We start from the raw sequence: 23,815 nt of genomic DNA on the forward strand, positions 1-23,815 counted from the left end.
CATGGATGGATTAGATAGTTAGTATTTTTAACTTAGATGTGTAACACTGCACTGATCAGTCTGTTTACATAAGATGTAGTTAAATTACACAGCATTTAGGCTGACATGTTTTATTACGACCATAAGATGAATACTGATCTATCCTCTTAAATTGTTGCATTATGGTTATATATTTATATACGTAAGGGCTAAACAATTTTAACATACCTTGAGGGTCAAATATGTTTTTTATTATATAAATAACTTTTTATGGAACGAAACTTTATTTATTAAACATATTTATTAGCTTTTAGAATTAAGCTTTTAAAATGATTTTTAAGTACTAATTTCTCTATTTGGTCGTATATTGTAACATAATTGTTAATTCACAAGCATTTAAGCAGTAATGTTTTAACATGTGTGAAGAAAACAGACTTTTCGCATTACCAGTGTTGTGAAGTCATTTGTTCCACCTTCTATGTCTATGCACCATGTGGTGTGGTCACTCCTATCACTGTTGAGCATTTAAAAATAATGACGAGAGTGCTTCAAGCTGACTTGTGAGCAAGGGCTTCTGTAGCCCGAAACGCGTCAGGTTCGAGGTTGAGAGAATAATAAACGCCATCTAACCTCATTCGACTGGGTCTGCTGTCTCTGTTTCTGTGGAGGTGCAGGGAAATCTTTGTTGTTTCTGTATATATATATATATATATATATATATATATATATATATATTCACTGGAAACAGCAAAGGCTAAAGTAACACTAGAAACAGCAAAGGCTAAAGTAACATTACAGTTTGATAATTTGAGTGACAACATAATGTTTTAAAATCGAAGCAACACTGAAATCACCAGCTATAGTTATCTCTACCAACTAAAACTCCTCCTATAAAGTAAGTATTGCTTGTGCCCCCGAATTGCACAGTCTTGTTATCAATTATGCCATTTCAGATATTGCAGTCATGTTATCACCGATGTCATAGATCATGCCATGAGTGATGGAATCTGTGGGAGTATTGGCAGTGCATGGCTAAGGGTGCAAGTGTTAATTACTTTTGGGTACAAGTTATTGTTACCAGAGAGATGTGGACGGTGCGAAGCATGCAAACACAGTGTCACTTTAAAGGTTACATAGTTGCCTGGCAGAAGAGGGATAGAGATATTTTAAAACTTCTAACATGTAATATGTTGCTGTATATGTACTCATGTGTTCATGTGAAAGATGGTATGTGGGCAGTACTATTCATCTGGTAAAGAAAAGAGTTCTAGAATATCTTATGGCCAAATTGTGATCAATGTGTGTGTCAGTAGCTCTGCACTTTGCTGAATGTCATGAGAAAGATCAGAAACTGCTAAGGTATTTTGTGATGGATAGAGTTGAATACAATGTCCGTGGTGTAAAACTTCTGCTTCAGAGGTTAGAATCCCACTATATTATAGATCTGGATACTAAAACCCCAATGGGATTGAATACAGATAAGAATTAAATAGACATTTAAAAGGGAATTTCAACTTTTTTTGGCTAGGCTATCATATGAAAATTGAAACATGTAGTTTCCATCTATATGATTGGGTTGTTTTTATTAGGTAGTTCTTGTAGTGTTTTTTATCCATTGTTTTTATTACACAGGACTTCTGGGAAACTATACCACAGAATCAGATAAGTAGTACTGATTGGCTAAAAAAATATGTTTTATTTTAGTATTTGTTTTATCTTGAGCATTGGCAAATTTTGACAACAGAGATGGTGGTGAACCAGAAAGTTATCCTAGTATTACATTTAGTAAGAATCGATCAATAAAAGACAAGATAAGGAAAACCGATATCTAAGAGAAGACTATAAGAAGAGTAGAGATGCAATATGATGTCACCACTGAGAGGTTTTTTCAAATGTGGACAGTGCAAGTCATGCAAACACAGTGTCAATATAAAATGCTACATAGTAGCCTGACAGAAGAGGGAGAGAGAGGTTTCAAAACATCTAACATGTAAATGAGATTTTGTTGCATATATCCTCATATGTCCATGTTTATCTGCAGTGTGTTGCATCATTGAATTGGAATTATTCCACTAACAATTAGCAATTAATGTACAATGGAAAGACTATGGATGGGGTCGGTAGCCCGGAAGGACATGATGGAGAAGGTAGTTACACTGAGAAATCTATCCATAATATTTAGACTTTGGAACATGGGGATTATGCACAATATTACGATATGAGTAGGCCTGGGTGCAGTCTGTGGTGTTCTGCTATGCGGAACTCCTGGAAGTGACCAAAAACGACTGTCGCACTATGTGGAGTCCTGTGAATGGTGGTGTGCATTAGGTCGTGCTGTTCTCGTAGATTTTTAGATCCTAGAAAATCAGCGCAAACTGCACCATGTGCAGCGCAAGAGGGCAGTGCTTCTTTCTGCCGCTCGGGTAGATTTTCTACTCTAGCGGGAGCTTCCTCAATGCAAACAAATGGTTTCTCAGCTTGAGTGGTTGTGACCAGCTGTGACTACCTGCGCTGAGAAATCTCGCTGGTAGGTGGTCTAGCATTGGATTTTCCTTGCTCGCACTCGCCAACTTAACATTGGCGAGTGCGAGTGAGGAAATATAACCCTGTGTGCTCCGAGGAGTGTGGAAAACTCTGTAGAACAAAGCAGGCTGACTTATATGTCCACTTGGGCTTTATGTATGTCCTTCACAAGGAAAAAAGTAACTTATTTACCCAGGTGGGCAGGGCATTTGATGTAGGATGTTATCATGATAGCTTGATTCCGGAGCATGTGATATATTCTCTTGGGTAATGAATTGTATAACAAACAATCTATTTACCCTCAGGGGTGTGATGTATGGTCTGGTAATCTTGACACATGAGTATGATATATGTTCCTTTAGGTAACAAAGTGCATTACATACAATCTATTTGCCCACTCGAGTGTGATGTATAGTTTGTAAGACCAATATTATAATTTTAATTTATTTGTCATAGTCATGAGCTAGATCATTTGAATGGTTGTATTTTCTAATGTAGCGATAAAGATGGTTGCAATTGTTTACTCTGAGTATTCCTACTTATATACTTTGTACCTTCCAGCCCAGGGACCATAAAACTCTCTTTGCTCTTCTGTCTACTATAAAGTAAAGGCTCACCTCTCGATCCTTGTTCTCCCTAGATTTTCTGTAAATTGGAATCTCCCCCATTGGATCTACTCACCCAGCTCTTAAATGCTTCTCTTTCCCAAGGCATGGTCCCAAAGCTATGGACACACGCAATGTTTGAGCCCCTATTAAAGAAACCCAAATTTAGACGCATATACCTGGTCAAACTTTAGGCTGATTTCTCTATTACCTACTCTATCCAAGGTGCTAGAAAAGCATGTGAACAAACAGCTTCTGTTGTTCATGGAGTCCAATGGCCTGCTCCACCACTCTCAATCTGGTTTCGGAGCAGGACATCGTACAGAGTCAGGGCTCTTAGCTGTGACTAACAAACTTAGGCACCAATTGGACAACGGTAACACTGCTACACTGATCCTTTGGACCTTTTTGCAAACTTTGGCACAGTGAACCATACCACATTGCTTCAAAGACTAGAGGCCATGTGTGTGCAGGGTACAGATCGGTCCTGGCTGACATCTTATTTGCAGGACTGGCTTTTTCAGGTCCTCTCTCATCAGCACTACTCCAAGCCACACCTTCTATCATCCAGAGTCCTTTAAGTCCTACCTCGTGCAATCTCTATGTAAGGCAAACTTCATTGTCTTCCTATTGGCAGCCATATCCAATTTAAAGCACTATGGTATGTGTGTAAATGTGTATCTAATTCAGGCCCGAACAATCTTAGCTCTCTTGTGTCTTCTTATACAGCCAGTCGGTCTCTGCGGTCAAGTAAACTTGACCTTGCTTTGGTTCCCAGAATCAAGAGTTCTCGGCAAGGAGCGCAAGCCTTCTACTTCTTAGGCCCAAAGCTATGGAACTCCCTCCCTCCAGATCTGAGGGCGTGTTGCTCTCTTCTGATTTTCCGGAAGAGGTTGAAAACCTGGTTGTTCTAAACCTCTTGGAATAGGAACTAACATGTTAAAGTGTAGCTGGATTTGTTTCGGTGGCAAAGCACTGGGAAACCCTTCCTGGTTAAACATGCCCTATGTAAATACAACTAACATAACATGTAAAAAATATGAGCGCTGCTTTTTAGACACTTTGGCACATTACACTGCAAAAGCTAAGATGAATACAGCTTATGTTGTTTGAGAAGAGATGGCTGCAAACAACATTTATGTATACTTGGTTGTATTATATTGCTTAGGGTAACAGGGCCACCATTTATTTATTTGAATACCTGGATAATCCTATGTTTTGTTTTATTAATTGAGAGTCACGTATAAGCACATTTGATTTGCAAAATCTGCAATCCATGATGAAGGTGGAGGCCAAAACTCATCAGGTTCGCTGACTGATTCGCATTTCACAGCATATGACCAACTCTGGAGTACACTTTTTCTTCCTTTGTGGAGTCGAGTGGCGTTCAAAGATATGGGTTCTCCTACCCAGAAGTGCACCATTGCCATGAGGTATCAATTTTATCAATATTAACAGGACTGCCCTGCTGCTTGATGCCTGAGGCCTGCCTTGTTCTAAAGAGGAATACCCTACAACTGGCCCTGACTAAACCTGCAACTGTCCCTTCCTGGATCTGTAACTGTCCCTTCCTGGATCTGCAACTGGACCTGCATGAGCCCTGTTGGCTTCTGATGGAGTGAGTTCCTGAAACCCCAGGTCCTGCGCCCTTGTCTGGCATTATTTAAACTCCTCCTTTGAAATCCTGAAGTTTTGAACTCTGCGCGCTGGACTTTGAGATGGTATCTTTTTCAGTGGGACTAACCTGGTCCCTGCAGTGCATCACGTTCGGCCTGAACTTGTGATTTGTATGGCACTGACCGCTTCTTGGTGCTATTTTTACATAAATCTTTAAAATTGTATATTTCCAGTTCTATTGATTGTATTTTTGTCATTTTGGTTTCATTGTAATTATTAAATATTACACGGTTTCTCTCAATTGGTTTGTTTTTATTTTAGTTGTGTTCCCACTTTATCACTGTTTGTGTGCTGCCTAAATACATTACTCAGTCCCTCTAAATTAAGCTTGACTGCATTTGTGCCAAGCTATCACAGGCTTATGCACAAGTTAGTTTGGTGACTTTTGTGGTTCACCCTGACAAGGATTGTGGTTGTTGCTTGAGAAGGGTATTTCAACCCCTCAATCAAAAGCCCAACTTCTCACACTGTAACATTGTTGAGTGTGGGGTGACTGTGGTCATGATGTACCTTCCTATTCTCAACAATAATAATAAATAACATATTACTCTAGGCGCATATGCATATATGATGTATGCTATACTGTTAGTCATGTGCTCTAGTTAAAATCAAAGTTATTTAAAAAAGAACCAGCCTAGAACTCTGAGACTGGTGTCAGTAGTAAGTCCTTAATAATTCTCTGCCTTTTTATGAACAAGATTTATATCTACCAACTGTATTAATATTTCACAGACTGCCAGAAGCCGAGAAAGGATTCCTTTGGTTCTATCGCACTTCCTGTAACTCTAAAAACTGCTTCCTTCCACTGGTATTGGGCAGTGCCCCGGGATGGGATCCACACACCGTGTCAGCAATCCATGCAGTTTTGAGGAATTGGAGATTTTCGAATCCTCTGGATGCACTTGGCCTTTTGACCTCAAGGTATTGTATTGAGAAATTAGGGAAACAATATGCATTTTTATGTGTATGTGATGAATACCTTTACTTAAAATGGCATACCATTTGGTATCTAAGCACACTTTAGCCTCATAGCACTCAGGCACAACTAGGGCAATGTACTTTAGCATCCATACTGATGCCCACTTCAGCAGGCAGTGGCTGAATTAATTGTCATTTGCCTCAAGTAAAGCGGATCCATGCTATATTGTTCAAATTCTGGCTGTATAGAAAGTAAGGGATAAAAGTCCTATGTGTAGCACAAAAATGAACTTCAATGAGTGTTTTCCAAGTTTGGTTTTATAGCATGCACTTTCTTACATGAATTATGTTTATTATAGGGTTGGCTTGGCTTGTTCTAATCACTTGCATATCCTGTGCTCATTGGGCTCCTGTGATGTCAACATAGTCTGTACATGGACGTGACTTAAAAAGCTATTTTTCAAAAACGTCCACCAGTCTCCACTATACGTAAACAAACTTGTCAGATCCCTTGATATCCTGTTTCCAGATGAGCTTCCATCTTAAAATAAAATTTCAGGCATCTGTTAATATGTAAGATATTGAGTCAGTACACCTTATGAACAGCAGGTAATTCACCTTTCATATAGTAATGACGTATTATTACAGTACACACATCTCCAACTGATCAGCTCAGAAGATGAAACTAAATGTTTACTGTTGGATGAATCACTTTGTGAACAAAGTAATGTTGTGTTCTGTCAGATGTGTGTCCTGTCTTAACACCAATGGGGCTTCCAGATACAGTGAATAGGGAACAGTGATGTTTGAAAAGTTGGGGTATAGTCTAAATGATATATATCATTGCTCCAAACACCTTTGTCTGCGCACTCACGGACGGGTGATATAATCTTGGGGCTGTACCCACGAAACCAATCAAGGCTCCTTTTCTTTCTTTCTCCATTGTCAAAGAAAAAAGCACTCGTGGGGGCGGTTGTAATTGTTGTTTATTCACAGCATATCCACACGCAACAGACGCGTTTCAGCAAATGCCTTTGTCGATGTTGTCTGACATTTCGGAAGCGGTTATTTTTTAAAGCAATCACGTCAAGCAATAGATATTGAAGACATACATCGTTATTGAATTTCAAAAGGAACCGCCATCTTGGTATTACTTACACACCAGTATATTATGAAGCCGTACATGGGCATAAGTTTTATTCGAATACTTGGATTCCTAATTATTTTGTTTGAGATATAAATCTCTCATTAGTAATGCAAAAACTTCCTTTTTTGGGCAAATCAATTTCATCTTAACAGCACCCAGCCCTATATCGGCACCTATCATTGTCATCAATAAAATATTTGCAAAACTAAATTCATTTCATCATATATCAGCATTATTGTAACACCAATGAACAGTATCTAGCCGTGTATCGGTACATTTCATTGTCTTCAATGTACATACAATTTGTCAAAATTTCATGTCTGGACATTTCATTCATCAATCTTTGTTTGCAGATCAATAATATATTGTGACTCTAATCTACGGAGTCTCAAAATCCTGTCACCTCCCCTTATGTTCACCGGTACATGATCAATACCATAGTAGCGCAACAGATTCCTGTTGCTCTGATGTTTTTGTTCAAAGTGTCTGGCCCCTGGGTATGAGGTATCTTTCTTTGCTATGGCTCTCATATATTCAAACATGTGGGTCTTAGTTGGGTGAATTGTACTACCTATATATTGTAGACCACATGGGAAAACTAGACAGTATACAGTATATGCTATATTACAAGTCAGGAATTTGGTTATCATTCTGCGTCCCTTCAAACCTGGTGTCTCATAGAATAGTGTCTTCTTGCTATTAACACATGCTTTGCACTTGCTTCAAGGAAAGAAGCCTTTCAATTCTGTAAGAGTAGTAGACTTCTGAATTTTATTCTCCAAGTGGCTGTGCACTAAAATGTCTCTTAGTGCCCTTGCTTTCCTACTGGTTACCAAGGGCGCTGATGGTATGTCCGGACCAATAACTACATCCGTTTTCAGGGTGCGCCAATTGTTCTGTAATATATTCCTTAGGTCATTGGCATTCTCTGAAAAGGTTATGACCATTCTAAACTTTCTTGTTTCTTTTCTGTCCTTGCCTTTCTCTCTGAGGAGCTGTGTTCTAGGTATTGAATCTACTTTCTACAAAGTGTTGTCCAACAGCTGTGCGCCATAGCCTCTTGCGATAAACCTTGCGGTACTTTCACTTGCTGCCACCTGGAAATCACAGTTCCTAGTGCTATTTCTTTTCAGTCTAAGGAATTCACCATAAGGTATGCTGTAAATTAATTTCGTCGGATGGCTGCTCGTGGCATGAAGTATGGAATTTCCTGCTGTCTTCTTCTTGTACAGGGCTGTACTTAATTTACCCTCTGATACAAATACCTTAAGATCAAGGAAATGTACTGTTGTCTAACTCACTTCCCCTGTGAACTGTAAGTTCACTTTGTTGTTATTCAAATGGTTGATAAAGTTCCATGTGGACTCTAAGGGCCCTTTCTAAACCAAAAAGAGGTCATCTATCTACCTGTAAAAAGATACTACATTCTCCATCCAAACGGCATTTTCAGACGACCATGACACCGGCTTCTCCCACCAGCCCACGAATAAATTTGCATAGCTGGGGGTGAAGCGGGTGCCAACGGTGGTCCCCAAAATCGGCCTGTAATCATTTTGAAATAGAAAAATTCTGTGAATTCCAATAGCATTAGATTATGTTCTACAAATTTTAATGGTTGTTAATTTAAAAACAACTTGACTGCATTTAGGCCATCATGGTGGGCTATGCTTTTGTATAGACTTGCCTTGTCTAGTAATATCAATTGGTACGAAGGTTCCCATTTCAATTTGTCTATATGGCACAAAAAGTTCTTAGAGTCCTTAATATAGGACGTCAGTCCTGTCACAAATTGAAACAAAAAATAGCTTTTGTATATCGAGAGATGCTCAGTCAGACTTCCTTGCGATGAAACAATGGGCCTCCCTGGGGGGTGTTCGGCATCTTTATGAATTTTTGGTATATGATAAAAAGTGGGTGTTGTTGGATTCAGACAGCAGAGAAACATATATTTTTAGCACAATAATGTTCACGGGTCTGCAGGGCAATGTTTGCTCCTCTATTGGAAGGTTTACAAACTATGGAATCCTCCTTCTGTAAATTTTCGAAAGCTTGTTGCTGCTCTATTGTGATGTTGCAGATATTTTTGCGACGATTATTCTTAAATGAAGAAGGTCTTTATTTACTGCTTCTGCAAATATATCAATTGCATCCATTGGCATTTGGGGTAGGAACTGTGATGTGGGTTTGAACAGGCTGCAGGCACTCTTTTGTTCATTTCCTGATAAAGCTGATCTCTACACAACGTCAGGAATAATATCCACCTTGTTCCTGTCCCCTGTTCACAAGCTTTCAAGGGCTTCCAAAGTTGGTAAGTCATCCCCTGTCAGGATGTCAGTAGGAATAGTTTTTAATTGTGTCTTTCCTAGTTTTGTAGCCGTTGTCTTGAGCTTAAAGTATATATGAAGTTTTAGCTTTCTAGTGAATTTGAAAAGATCGATACGAGTCTGGGTGTATTCCAGCTTGTTTGATGGACAGAATGGGGGTTGTGAGCACACTGCCTCACAGTCCCAGCACAGTTTGCCCCTTTGCATTCTGGTAAATGCAGTACACTGTTCAAACTTACTTCAAAATTAGCGGGAGTTTGTCACCAAAGTTAGTGCAGACATTGCTGTATATCTCTAGACACGTGTTTCTGGGTTGAGCCTGTCATCAGTAGCGAGCAGCAGTATTAGAGAGCAAAGTAAAATCATCTGGGTTGCTGGCAATGCTGCCAAGTTTCTCTCAGGTCACAATACCACTCACAGGTACACAGGTGCTTCTCCAAAGCTCGTCAGCTTGTTGGCTCAAGGGAGCCTTTTAAACAGAATGGGGGTTGGGAGCACACTGCCTCACAGTCCCAGCACAGTTCACCCCTTTGCATCCTGGTAAATGCAGCACACAGTTCAAACTTACTGCAATTTTAGCTGTAGCTTTTCACCAAAGTTGGTGCACACATTGCTGTATATCTCTAGACATGTGTTTCTGGGTTGAGCCAGTCATCAGTAGAGAGCTGTAGTATTAGAGAGCAAAGAAAATCATCTGGGGTTGTTGGAAATACTGCCAAGTTTCTCTCAGGTCACAGTACTACTCACAGGCACATTGGGGGCCCTTCAGAAGGCAGCGTTGTCGGGCGACTGGGGTGCACTGCGCTGTTGCATGCACAGGATTGCCATGCATAGCTGCTTGAGTCACTGCATTTCCTAGACTACAAGGCATACAAAGCTAAGATGCATGCAGAGAGAGATAAATCGGGATGGCTATTGGCATGGCTGCTGAGATGCATGCCAGACAACGACTTGATTACCTTTATCCATCCCTTGCCCAATTAGATCACCACCGGTCAGGAGGAAATCAAAGTTGCATTCTATGGGCATTACTGGGCCCACTACGGCAGGCGCATGTCCAGTGTGGACCTGCAGTTCACAAATTTCTGTCCTTGGTCTTGCTGCTGAGGGTACCTGCAGAACAGAGGGAGGCCCTAGAAGACCCAGTGACTGAGCAGGAGATATGGGGTGCCATATGCGCTTCCCCAACCTGAAAAACCCCAGGCCTTGCTTGCCAATCAAACTCTACAAAACCTGAGACCCTCCTTATCTCCATGTTTTTGAATCCCTAGTTTACTGCCCTGGCAGGAGGGCATTTCTTCCAGGAAGCTACTTTCATCTTGCTTCCGAACCTGGGCGCGATCTGGCAGAGGATATCTCATACAGACCGCTATTCATGATGGGTTATGATTAATAAAATCCTTAGCAAGGTACTGGCAGCACAGCTGCTGGAACACATGCCCACATTGACTCGTCAATATCAGAACAGTGTCATACTTAAACTGCTTTACAAGGAGCCAATAGAAAGAGTCAAGCCAGGGCGATGGATCTCTTAGCTGTTCCCAATATGTGTGGGCACATATCGGGCTGCCCACTTTGGCCATTATTCTTCACCCTGGCAATGGAGCCACTTGTGCGGAGGCTAAAGCTGTCGGGGCAGATCTGGGCCTTAGTGGTTGGCAGCCAGCGTCATGCTGTTTCTTTTTATGCAGACAATGTCCTTCTGTACATCAGAGATGTGCGCGCTGATATAGGCAATGTAATACACATCCTAGACCACTTCAAAGCTGCCTCTGGACTAGGCATCAGTTGAGCTAAGACCTGTTTATTCCCATTGCAAACTGACTGTTCTGCGCAAGTTGTCAATGAGCCATGCACCTTCAGGTATCTGAGCACCAATATCTACCATTGGTGTGGGATGATAGATGTAAATCTCACAAAAGCAATATCCTACCTGCAGTCTCAGTTTGATTTCTGGTACTCCCTCCTCCTCGTAGTACAGGTACAGGTCGTGTTCGCGAAAATGGTGATGTTGCACAGTCTCCTTTATTTTTTCATAAACCTCCCGCTCCATGTTTTCCACAGCACCTTTCTTATCTTGAACGCGATGCTAGGTGGACTGATCTGGAACAAGTGGATATTCAGGGTAGCCCTCTCCACACTGCAGCTGTCACCTGAATGCAGTGGATTAGGGCCCGATGTTTGAGCACTAGTATTTGGTGGCCCAGCTGCGGTGGTTGGCATGATGGCTCGCTAAGCGCAAACTAGCGAGGTGGGGGCAGAGATGGAGGCTGACACGCAAACTTAAATTCAGGAACTATTCCTTCCTGGTACAGCACTTTGGGTGTCCTCAAATGACCTTGTGGTTTTCTGCACTTTCCTTGTATACCACAGGTTCCTGGTTTTGGAATGTGGTGAAGGTTGCCTAGCACTACGTGAACTGAGAGGGCAGTTACTCTTGATTATCTGCTGGATGGGGTCTCTGTATTACTGCTCACTGACATAGTCTCTCTCTTCAACTACAAGAGCCTGGACTTCAATTTGTAAGGGACTTGCTTCCAAAGACCTCCTTCAGGTGGCACATAGGAGTCACTGTAGAGCACTGCGAATGTTGCCTGGTATTCCTGGGTATGCGCCTGAGATATCCCTTTACTCAATGAATTTTTTTCAACTGCAGTATGCCACGTGGGAGCTGATCTTTGGAAGACTGCAGGGCTGGGCATACTGGGTGATTTGTCTCAAAGTGGGGCAAATATCCCATTTGACCTGGTAATGGAGCAAACGGATCTCCTGACGGGTCAGTTTTTTGGTACCTAGGCACCTGTTGGCAGAAGTAGAGCACCTTTGGGGCATCAATGACACAGAACCAGTCCCACACCACCTTATGACGTTCCTGTATATGATAGGAAATAGACACAGCCTGATTTCCTGACTCCCAAAGGCCCTCTTCTGTGAGGAACAAAACCCATTGGCAATGCTCCAATGCACATGGGAACATGATATGGGACGTGCACTGTCTGCCAAGGAGTCGAGCTGAGCACTGAGTTATCGGGGTAAGGTTTCCCAAAAGATCTGTTCCAGTATATCCAACATAATATCCTTCACAGAGCCTATTTAACACCTGCCAGATTGCATAAAATATACCCCATTTTGTCGTCAGATTCACCCACTCACTCACCCATGCAGCTACTCACACACCCCATCAATCACCTATACAGCCTCTCACATGCCCACTCACTCACCCATACACTACTGACACATCCACACACTCATGCACACAGTGACTCACTCACCTATACAGGCACTCACACACCAATACAGCCACTCACTTACCCATACAACCACTTAGACACCCATAGAGCCACTCAGAGACCTACTCACACATGGATACACACAGTCACATGGCCACTCACATAATATGTGTTACAAATGTTATCGTTCTTTAGTAGTGCACAAAGTTTACTAATTTACCATTTGTAGTATCTTACTATATATCTTTAACACACAGAAACATTTTGAAAACATTGGAAGGTAGTCATCAGTGATGTAATTTGAGATGTAATCAGTGATGTCACTGACCATGTCATTAGTGATGTTATATGTGACGTCATAAGCAGTGCATTGCAGGTGGGTAAGTTTTAGTTAGTTTGGGTAACTATAACTGCTGAATTTCACTTGTTTTGTAAATGTGAAATCGGAGCCTAACTATAATGTCCCTGTAACCTTTGTTTTATTCAGTAAATACACACACACACATATATATATTCACTGAAAAAACAAAGGTTACAGGAGGGGTGTTATAGTCAGAAAATAGATTTTAAAAAACATAGATATTCACTGAAATGAATTAACCAGAATTTGACAGAAAATTAGATCTGTGTCCAGAAAGCATCCTTTTTTGTGATTTGGTGTAAATCCATTCAGTGTTTTTTGACATATTAATGGAAAAAGAAATATAGCTATCTAGGGACACAAACCCTCTGAAGATCCCCGTGGTGAATCTTTGAAGTCGCGTACTACCATCAACGCCGTGATTGGCTGACTACAACCTGACCGGGAGGTTGCGGCCACCATTTTAAGTTTCGGAGAATGGTCCCCGGGTCTTAAAATGAATCTACATAATTATTAAAGGGGGCAAGGTAGAGGTACCCTGAACACATGGGTGTGTTAGCGGAGTGTGGGAGGGACCTATGTTGGGTCCAAAATTGAGGTATACCATTTTTTGTTTTCCACTTTGGGAATCCACAGATCCCCCATGAGGGTCAGCATGCCCCCATATGTAAATCCATGATGGATTAACGATTCTTGATGCACTTTAAAACAAGCATTTGCAATGCAATCTCTCTCGCCTTTGGGAACTTATAAGCATATAGTGATGCAGCACATTATTTAACATTACTGCAACATAGCCTCGCTCACATGTATTCTCAGCTCAACACCCCCAGCGGACGGTAATCTCCACAACATAGGAAACACCCAACGAATTTCTGTGATTATATATATGATTGGGGAACATGCACTGGAATGTGTGTGTTTTTAACCTGTTATGCCGTGGAGATTGGCCTGTAGATAGGGAGCCACGGAGAGATGGGCTTGATTTAAGGAGACGTGCGGGTCAGTCCTGCATCTTGCAGATCCAGATTTTGTTTTTCCACTTTATTCCGCATAAGATTCTTAGCTAATTTTCTAGTCTGAATCCTGATTAAGAATGTCTCTCTTCTGTCCAACTGGCAGCATGAATGGATTTATTGAGATGCTCATTTGCATCCTCCTGTGGATGAATGGTGCTTTGGTCTGCTAACACTAGGACCACATAAACATTTTAGTGACTTTCCAATGACTGTGAATACCAATAGTGTAGGGAGGTTAGGTCAGAGGTGCTTATCCTGATCAGAATGCTGTGAAAAAGCATGTTAAAAGAAATAAAGATATGAATTTGAGAGATTTTCTTTTTGTCGCACATACTGAGAAAAGTACGAGGTTGATAGCTACAATAATCTATGCAGCTGTATAAAATCAAGCATATTCAAAGAGAGATGGTGCAGAAGGAAACTGGGAAGTGACTCGGACTGCTTTGATCCCATCCTGGTATCACCAGCATTTACAGTAGGTGAGTACTAGTATTACTGCAATTAGTTACAACAACTCCAATTTTCCTGATGCAAATGAGACTTATGAAACATCATCATCTTTATCTATAGATTCTCTCTGTGTCAGAATGAAATTGACTTCATGCAGGTAAAGGAAAGATGAGCAGTACCTGTTACTGCTTTAATGTACTCATCTTTTTTACTTTTTTAATATTTTTTAGATATTTTTTGTTTGTATTTTGTACCATGCCACATGAGGCACATGATACTCATATACATTTATTAGATGTGTTTCCCTATCATTCTGGGGCAATCACGTACTTTACTTTTTCAGATCATATCCTCCTTCTTTATTTTATATATTCTTGGAATCAAATATACATTTTTCATTTCATATTAGTGCATATCTGCAACATTCATCATTCCCTTTATTATGTTGATAGCACATCTCATACTCATACATCAGTATTAATGTGATTTATAATTTGTAATAGAATTTAGTGAATGTGCAGCAGATTTCATATGCTAATCCTGGCTCTCAAGGGATCTCACTGATTTACAGATCGCTTACAGTGTACTCCTCTGGTCTGTTTGCGCACCTCATTGCCTGGTGGAAAGAGTGGGTGGAGCCACTGGGGGACTCAGACTAGAGAGACGCTCACATGACACCCGGAGCACAGGTCATATCTTCCAGGCTTCGGATCATATTGCTGAATTATTAATATTATTATACAAAACAACTGACAGTCTTTGGTGTGGTGGCATTTTGAAGTCGCTGGCGTGTTGGCGTTTCCCTGAAACACTGGCCCAAGTTTATCGTATGGTGTAGGACTGTCCGGTGATTGCAGGATACTGGGGCAGGATCATTGAGGTCCTTTCCAGGGTGACAGTACAAAAGATAGACGGTCCCAGCGGGACAATTTGAAAGAACACAATTATTTATGCAGCAGAATTCATTAAATCACTTGTACTGTACAATTCTGCTCAATATTATTTATTCATATTGAACATCAATCTGAATGCTCAAAATCCAGCAAAACATCTGAAACATACGTATACAAAAGTGCCTCTAATGTGTAGAAGGGAGAAAGGAAGGACTCATGCGCAAAGTGAGGGTTAAATGAGGGTGGAAAGGGAGTGACAATATATACAATAACAATATTATTCACAAAATAAATGGTTTGTCCTACATGACAATTATATACAAGCAAATTAATTAACACACATTATGTCGCTGAAAATGCACAATGAAAACAGCACTGTTGCCCACACTGGCATATATACAACAAAATGTCAAGGTTTCAACCCCTGACAGACGTAGGTGACCTTGATCCTTACAATGAGGTCTTCCTCAGGACTGTGAAGGGGCACTGTGAACCACCATTGGCTAGGTGGTTGAACTGATAGTAGTGGGCCCGTGGGCTCCTAGGTCAGAGAACGGACAGATGGCAACTTCTTATCAAGTAATTTCACACTCCAACTATGTTTCTTTAAAAAATGTTCACTTCAAACAGGGGGCCAAGATTAAATCCAAGGGTTCCCAGTTACTCGTGAAATATAGCTGACATCGTTACGTGGTAAAATTCAGATTTCCAAAAGCCATCAAAGGTACCCAGTTTCTCAAAGTAAAGTACATCTGTTCACTGCATGGGTCATACCCTTTTTTGTAACTGTGAAATGAAATGAAAATGGGTACTTGTAAAGTGCATGGCTACTCCACAGAGTGTCCCGGCGCTGACAATGGAGCGCTGAAAGACAGGAAACAGAGCTCACATAACAAGCCATGGCCGAACAAAGAATTACTGCTGGAAAAGCCAGGTTTTAAGCTGTCTTCTGAAAGTCATCAGGTCCTGGACCTGCCTAAGATAGGGAGGCAGTCCATTCCATGAGCAGGCGGCCAGCACTGGAAACAAGTGACCGCCTATACGAGAGCGGGCAAACTTGGGAATGTGCATTAATGACTGGCCTGAGGACCTCAGGGCCCGTTGCGGCACGTAGGGTTGGACCCTTCTCCTAAGATACACGGGCCCTGTGCCATGAAAGGCCAGAAAAACTAGAACCAGCGCTTTAAACTGTGGGCTAAAGAACGGTGATGGATCAAACCCAGATCTGTTGACTGGGTGTGAGTGTTTGATTGGTTCTGATGCTCCGTCCATCACCACCCCCCTTTTGTACTACTTTGTTCGCCATAAGTTGGCAGGGTATACTCAGACGTGAGTCCCTTGCTCTCTTTGCCACTGGATTCAAGCAAGCCTGGCTGAAGACGGCTGAAATGCCAGAAACCGGTCCTAGGAAGCTTGTTTCCGGTCCAGGGAAGGCATGGCTTGGCAGTTCGGGCTGGACTATTCCCATGAGGCACAGGGTCAGACTGATTTGCATATGGCCATGTCTGAACTGGGGTGGCAGAGTGGGCTAAAGAACGGTGATGGATCAAACCCAGATCTGTTGACTGGGTGTGAGTGTTTGATTGGTTCTGATGCTCCGTCCATCACCACCCCTCCTTTTGTACCGCTTTGTTCGCCATAAGTTGGCAGGGTATGCTCAGACGTGAGTCCCTTGCTCACTTTGCCACTGGATTCAAGCAAGCCTGGCTGAAGACGGCTGAAATGCCAGAAACCGGTCCTAGCAAGCTTGTTTCCGGTCCAGGGAAGGCATGGCTTGGCAGTTCGGGCTGGACTGTTCCCATGAGGCACAGGGTCAGACTGATTTGCATATGGCCATGTCTGAACTGGGTGGCAGAGTGGGCTAAAGAACGGTGATGGATTAAACCCAGATCAGTTGACTGGGGGTGAGTGCTTGCAATGTTCAACACTCCGTCCATCATTTCCTTTGGTTTTGCTTTGTTCGCCATAAGTTGGCAGGGTATGCTCAGACGTGAGTCCCTTGCTCACTTTGCCAGTGATAAAAGTGATACAGTGATAAAAACCACCTTCCTCAGGACTGACAAATTTAAATCCTCCACGGAATAACTTTAACAATAATCCCTAAACATAAAACATAATATGAACATTAGAGAAGGGAAAAGTGCAAGAAATAGCATACATATACATTTTTTTGATTACACAATAGAGAGTACTTTTTTTCACTAGATAGCAAACAGTGCCCTAGGGAAAATCTAAATCCAACCTGGTTAAATACAATGTGACCTAAAAGTTTCCAACATCCCACTGGGAGCACCACACTTTAAGCGACAAAGGGAAAACCTCATTCCTCACTCACACCATTATCCAATTTAGCAAAATTTATAATGAAGACAATTTTGCGGGGATGTAACCAATATAGAAATATCTAAATCGTTTGTTTCTAATTCAGGTCCCCACTGTGTTAATATTACGTGGGTTCTCCATCATCTATCATAGTCTAATTATATAAAAAGTGGTAAAAAATACCTACATTTCTGTCCCAATAAGAATCGCTGACGAGTGGCTTTAAGGATAAGCAGAAGCCTACTAGCGACGTATTACTTTATCTAAAAAGAATGGAAAATGAATATATCACATAGTGCTTTATGTGTAGACTGGGTAAGACCCATTATTAATACTACTTCCACTCAGTATTAACAGAAATAATTATAACCATAGTGTTCTTTAACTGTGTTGTCTCACCTTGGGCCAATAAATTAGGGCCTCACTTCATACACGAGGTCATGTTCATTGCTTAGGCATTTCAAGGCGTTTGTTTAAAAAGGAGAGAATCCCAAATATATTTAATTGCGCTTCAGGGATGGTACGATCTATAGGGATGGACAATAATGAAAATCCAATGAGACCCGTTTGCCTTATGAATATCAATAGAAAAATAGGTTCATACTTAGTCTGTTGACTGAGACACTTACCCTTTATGTGGATGCACTAGTGAGTCATTTGTTAGAGTGCCAATACATCCTTTGTGCGAGCCGTCCTATTTGGGCAAGAGAGTAATTTTCTGATCCGCCCGGAGTTCTGGGTACGGCTAAAAGTGAAATGAATGTAAAATTCAAATAAATTGTGCGCAACGAATTACTTAACAAACGCACTAATCCTAGTTCAGACACTGTCTGTTTTTGGGTGATTTTAAGTCACGACACTCCCTCACTAAGTGGCAAAGAACTGACCCTTCATTATTATGGATTTTGTAATGCCGATAATAAACCGAACTAAAACTATTTTAAGGGTTAAAGACAGTATTCGGCTAGTTTTCTATGCTCCATAGATGCAGTAAGATGCCACCAGTATGAGCGCTTGTTTGCTGTATGATAGTATCGATAGTAAGGTCTATATATAGAGAGAGGAGGTGAGAAGCGACTTCTGATTATCGCGCACATTAGCCTTCTTCTGACAGATCCAAAATGTTTTATCCCCTTTAGAAACTCGGTCGGTCTAACGGGCCGAGCCGGTGTGTTATCTAATAGACTCATAGTAACCAACGATATCTCCCAAGAGTGCGGGCCAGAGAATGGCCTCTGTAGTTCCTTACCTTCGTGGGTCGACTGGCTGATGAGGGTTATGAACCCGAAACCGATCCCAGGATGCTTGTTTCCGGTCCAGGGAAGACATGGCTTGGCAGTTCGGGCTGGACTGTTCCCATGAGGCACAGGGTCAGACTGATTTGCATATGGCCATGTCTGAACTGGGGTGGCGGAGTGAGCTAAAGAATGATGATGGATTAAACCCAGATCAGATGACTGGGGGTGAGTGCTTGCAATGTTCAACACTCCGTCCATCATCCCCTTTGGTTTTACTTTGTTTGCCCTAAGGCGTGCAGGGTATGCCCAGACGTGGATTCCTTGCTCACTTTGCCGCTGGAATGAAGATAACCTGGCTGATGAGGGTTATGAACCCGAAACTGGTCCCAGGATGCTTGTTTCCGGTCCTGGGAAGACATGGCTTGGCATTATGGGCTGGACTGTTCCCATGAGGCACAGGGTCAGACTGATTTCCATATGGCCATGTCTGAACTGGGGTGGTGGAGTTAGCTAAAGAATGATGATGGATTAAACCCAGATCAGTTGACTGTGGGTGAGTGCTTGCAATGTTGAACACTCCGTCCATCATCCCATTTGGTTTTAAAATTTGTTCGCCCTAAGTTGACAGGGTATGCCCAGACATGGGTCCCTTGCTCACTTTGCCACTGGATTCAAGAAAACCTGGCTGATGAGGGTCATGAACCCGAAACCGGTCCCAGGATGCTTGTTTCAGGTCCAGGGAAGACATGGCTTGGCAGTTCGGGCTGGACTGTGCCCATGAGGTACAGGGTCAGACTGATTTGCATATGACCATAACTGAACTGGGGTGGCAGAGTGATCTAAAGAATGATGATGGATTAATCCTAGATCAGTTGACTGGGGGTGAGTGCTTGCAATGTTCAACACTCCGTCCATCATCCCCTTTGGTTTTACTTATTTAAATGAGCCCATAAAAAAGTTTTTCCACCGAAGAAGGTAAATTGTTCAAGATGAAACAATACTGAAATAGGACTGGCAGAGTTCTTGGGAAACCTAATGTTGCTCTACCCTAAAGTAATTATCTTTTGGAAATCAGTCTTTATAAAATGTTACCAGCTGTTAATGCTTGTACTTGGGATGTCAGAGGTCCTGGGGCGAGGGACTAGTGCCGTATTTATATTTTGGTTGTACTACATTTAAACTGTTAACACATCAAAATGTGAGGTGGCACTTAACATATTGCAATAGCACGGGCATTTTCAGAGGTTGGCACATATAGAAAATTGTCATTACCGACATACCAAATCTAACATGATAGGATCTGTTTATTTGGTCTGAGTGGCCGGGAAGACCTCACTAATTAAATTACAAATATATAATTTTTAGATTGGTGGTAAACCTGTCGAGGTGTTTTAACCCCTTCGATGCGCATGACGGAGCGGTTCCGTCATGCGCATCGGTTGCGCTGTGCGGATGACGGAACCGCTCCGTCATGACCCCGCCCGCGCACAAACCCTTCAGCACAACGCGGTAATCCGCGCCGCGCTGAAGGGGTTAATAGAATATTTTTCTATTTGTTTGTAATCTTATATTATTTCATTGCTCTTTTTAAGCTTTCGTCTTGGCCAAATTAAAAAGAAATACCTCTTTGACTCGTCTGGTTTTTACAAACTTATATTTTCAGATTCAGCATTTGACCACATTAACAGAAATATACTATGGCAAAAGCTGCAAAAACTGAAAATTACACCACTACTTTTAAAATAGTGAATCCTCCTACACTCCAATACGTGGGTGCAAGTAAAATTAGGCACAGGAGACTACTTAACAAAAAAGATCCCTACGACCTCAGGACTGAAGCAGGGCTGCGTGCTGGCACCAATACTCTTCAATCTTTTTATGGCAGATGTATCGGCCAGGCTGCACGCATGTAACTCATATGCCCTAAAGTTGGGAGGCTTGACCTTATCATTTTTTTTTACACTGATATCCTTGTGCTCATTAGCCAGACCCCAATTGGCCTACAATGCTTGCTCGATGCAACATCTTGCTACTCAGAAGATAATGGATTGAGTATTAACCAAGAAAAAAGAAAGGTCATGTGTGTGAATACACAAGCAAAGTAATTCTATCCCTGGCACCTGGCAACACACCAGCTGGAAATTGTATAAATACCTTGGAGTCATTTTCGACATCGGAGGGAATTTTTCCACCCAACACGAGGCCATAAAAGAGAGAGAGATAGCAACAGCCGTGGCACTAAGAAATCTGAAATATAAGATCTCTGGCACAAGTTTGTCCTCTCTGACTTGGGTGATACAGGCGAAACTTACACCGTCTATCACCTACGGACGTGAGGCTTTGAGAGGGAGGGATGCAGAAACACTAGACGGCACTATAGCAAGAGCACTACGAATGATTTGTGGTTTGCCAAGATATACGTCCCCCGCACAATTGAGGTTAGAGTTTGGGATCCAAAAACAAAAACTGGCCTGCAAAGGAGCATATACCAACAGATGGTATAGATTTAGAAAGGGGGACCCAGAAACCTTTAATGCATACTTATGGAAAGAACTGCAAGCTAAGGAGGCAGGCCTAGCTAGACGCTATCTGGAAGACTCGCTCGATCAACTAGGCCTACGTGGCCTTTGGGAGACATCAGGGACCCACGCGAGCTTCAAAAACCTAGTCAACAAAACTGTCAAAAGAGAGTCTCCTATAAAGGTAAAGCCATATTGTCAGAGAGAGCACACGGCTGGTCCACTATTCAGAGCTACACCAAAATGATGCCGCAAACGTACCTTCACATCAGCTTCTCCGAGGCCATTAAAGAGAAGTTCCTGAAATTTCACCTAGGTATACTACCATCTGCATTCCCATTTGCTGCCTTGGCTACGCCCTCCGATGCCAGCAACCTGCCGACTCTGCGGGGACGTGAAGGAGGACATACTTCACCTCCTTACTATTTGCACGGAAGTACTAAGGGAGCGTCGAGAATTACTTATACCACTGTTCAACGGGAAAAACATACAGTTCTGCAGACAAGCAGTGATAGCAAGCTTCTCTGGAGAGGACATCCAGCTGAGTTGCCGTCTGGTAAAATTTCTCACCATAGTGGACACAAAGATAAAAGATGAACAACCAATAAACGAAAACACAATGGAATGAACACATAAACTTAAAGACGACCTAGGGTGAACAAGCCTCTTATCAAAACTGTAGCAGATGAGCCGTCCGATTTACAAATTAAATGTTGCTGCTACCATTGCTTTTTAATTGTATAAGATGGCTCTTAAAATCCCGCGAATTACAATTTTTGCACACTATACGCGCCCATTTTGGCCTCTCTAGCATGAGACTCGGAACAAAAATTCCCCAGTGACGCTTATCTTTAAATTTTAACCTAATTTTATTGATTTCCCAAGTGAAACTATGTTAATGTAAAATTGCACAATTTGGCTCTTTTGCTCATTTATTCTACTTTTTAGGTAAATTATTGCAACGTTTTAATTAATCATGCAAATAAAGACATTCTTTCATTCAAGATGATAGGGTCTGTTTAGTTGGTATGAGTGGCCGAGAAGACCTCACTAATTAAATTACAAATATATAATTTTTAGATTAGTGGTAAACATGTCGAGGTGTTTTAACCCCTTGTATACCCATGACGAGCTGGACTCGTCATGGAGCACAGTTGCGCTGTGCCCATGACGAGTCCAGCTCGTCATGAGGCATTCCCTAGGGAATCCCTCTGGTGCGGGCACCAGAGGGATTCCCTTTAAACCAAAATAGCCTCGGGAGCTGGGGAAGAGCTTCCCCAGCTCCCGAGGCCCCCCCTTTCACTGTAATGACGATCGGCGCGTACGTCGCGCCGACGTCATTACAGCGAAAGTGAAACTGAAATGAGCCAAGAAGTTCATTTCAGTTTCACTTTCCACGTGCTCAGGGGGCTATCTCAGCCCCCTGAGCACGTAGAAAGACGGGAGAGGTATCGTTGGAAAGGGGAGAATCTCCCCTTTCCAATGGTACTCCTCCCGAGTGGATCCCTACTTGGGGATAGCCACAGGAGGGCGATCCCCAAGCAGGGATCCACCCACTAGACACCAGGGAGGGGGGAGCAGCCCCTTGGGCAAGGGCCTTTGCTCCCCCCAATTAATTTGGGCATTATTTAGTATTTTTGCCCCCCCTGGGGGGCAGATGGGGGCAGTAGCGCGGGTACTTGGGCCTCCCACACGAGTGAGGCACTGTTTTTATCGGGAGACCCTGGGGAATGCTGGGTGGTAGGAAATTTGTGTCAGCCCGGTTGTGCCACAACTTTCTCACACAAAAATGTGTGAAAAAGGTGATTTTTTCAGTTAAATTTGAGGTTTGCAGGGCATTCTGGGTAAGTAAACGTTGGGGGATCCACGCAAGCCATACCTCCCTGGAATCGCCCAGGTGTCTAGTTTTCAGAAATGTGTGGGTTTGGTAGGTTCCCCTAGGTGGCCGCCAAGCACCGGGCCAAAAACCCAGGTGACCCCCCTTGCAAAACCAGGTCGTTTTGAGGTAGGCAATTTTCATGTCTCCTCAATACGTTTTGGGCCATTGCCTGTCGCGGGTACTTGGGCCTCTCACACGAGTGAGGCACCGTTTTTATCGGGAGACCCGGGGGAACGCTGGGTGGTAGGAAATTTGTGTCAGCCCGGTTATGCCACAACTTTCCCACACAAAAATGTGTGAAAAAGGTAATTTTTTCAGCTAAATTTGAGGTTTGCAGGGCATTCTGGGTAAGGAAACGTTGGGGGATCCACGCAAGCCATACCTCCCTGGAATCCCCTGGGTGTCTAGTTTTCAGAAATGTGTGAGTTTGGTAGGGTCCCTTAGGTGGCCGCCAAGCACCGGGCCAAAAACCCAGGTGTCCCCCCTTGCAAAACCAGGTCGTTTTGAGGTAGGCAATTTTCATGTCGCCTCAATACGTTTTGGGCCCTTGCCTGTCGCGGGTACTTGGGTCTCCCACACGAGTGAGGCACAGTTTTTATTGGGAGACCCGGGAGAACGCTGGGTGGTAGGAAATTTGTGTCAGCCCGGTGATGCCACAACTTTCCCACACAAAAATGTGTGAAAAAGGTGATTTTTTCAGCTAAATTTGAGGTTTGCAGGGCATTCTGGGT

The 23,815-nt window shown here is 42.5% G+C and overlaps 1 protein-coding gene across 11 annotated transcripts in view; it reads left to right on the forward strand.

Annotated features, from left to right (window-relative positions):
* PIK3C2G (phosphatidylinositol-4-phosphate 3-kinase catalytic subunit type 2 gamma) overlaps window positions 1-23,815 on the forward strand; it is a 2,048,585-nt gene that overhangs the window by 1,339,173 nt on the left and 685,597 nt on the right. For all 11 annotated transcript variants that reach the window (XM_085652678.1, XM_085652687.1, XM_085652677.1 and 8 more), the window contains one exon: window positions 5,517-5,705. In XM_085652678.1, the coding sequence (XP_085508804.1) occupies window positions 5,517-5,705 (189 nt within the window). The remainder of the gene's footprint in view (window positions 1-5,516; window positions 5,706-23,815) is intronic.

The sequence above is a fragment of the Triturus cristatus genome, chromosome 4_1 (genome assembly GCF_964204655.1).
Source record: "Triturus cristatus chromosome 4_1, aTriCri1.1, whole genome shotgun sequence".
Classification (NCBI taxonomy): Eukaryota; Metazoa; Chordata; class Amphibia; order Caudata; family Salamandridae; genus Triturus; species Triturus cristatus.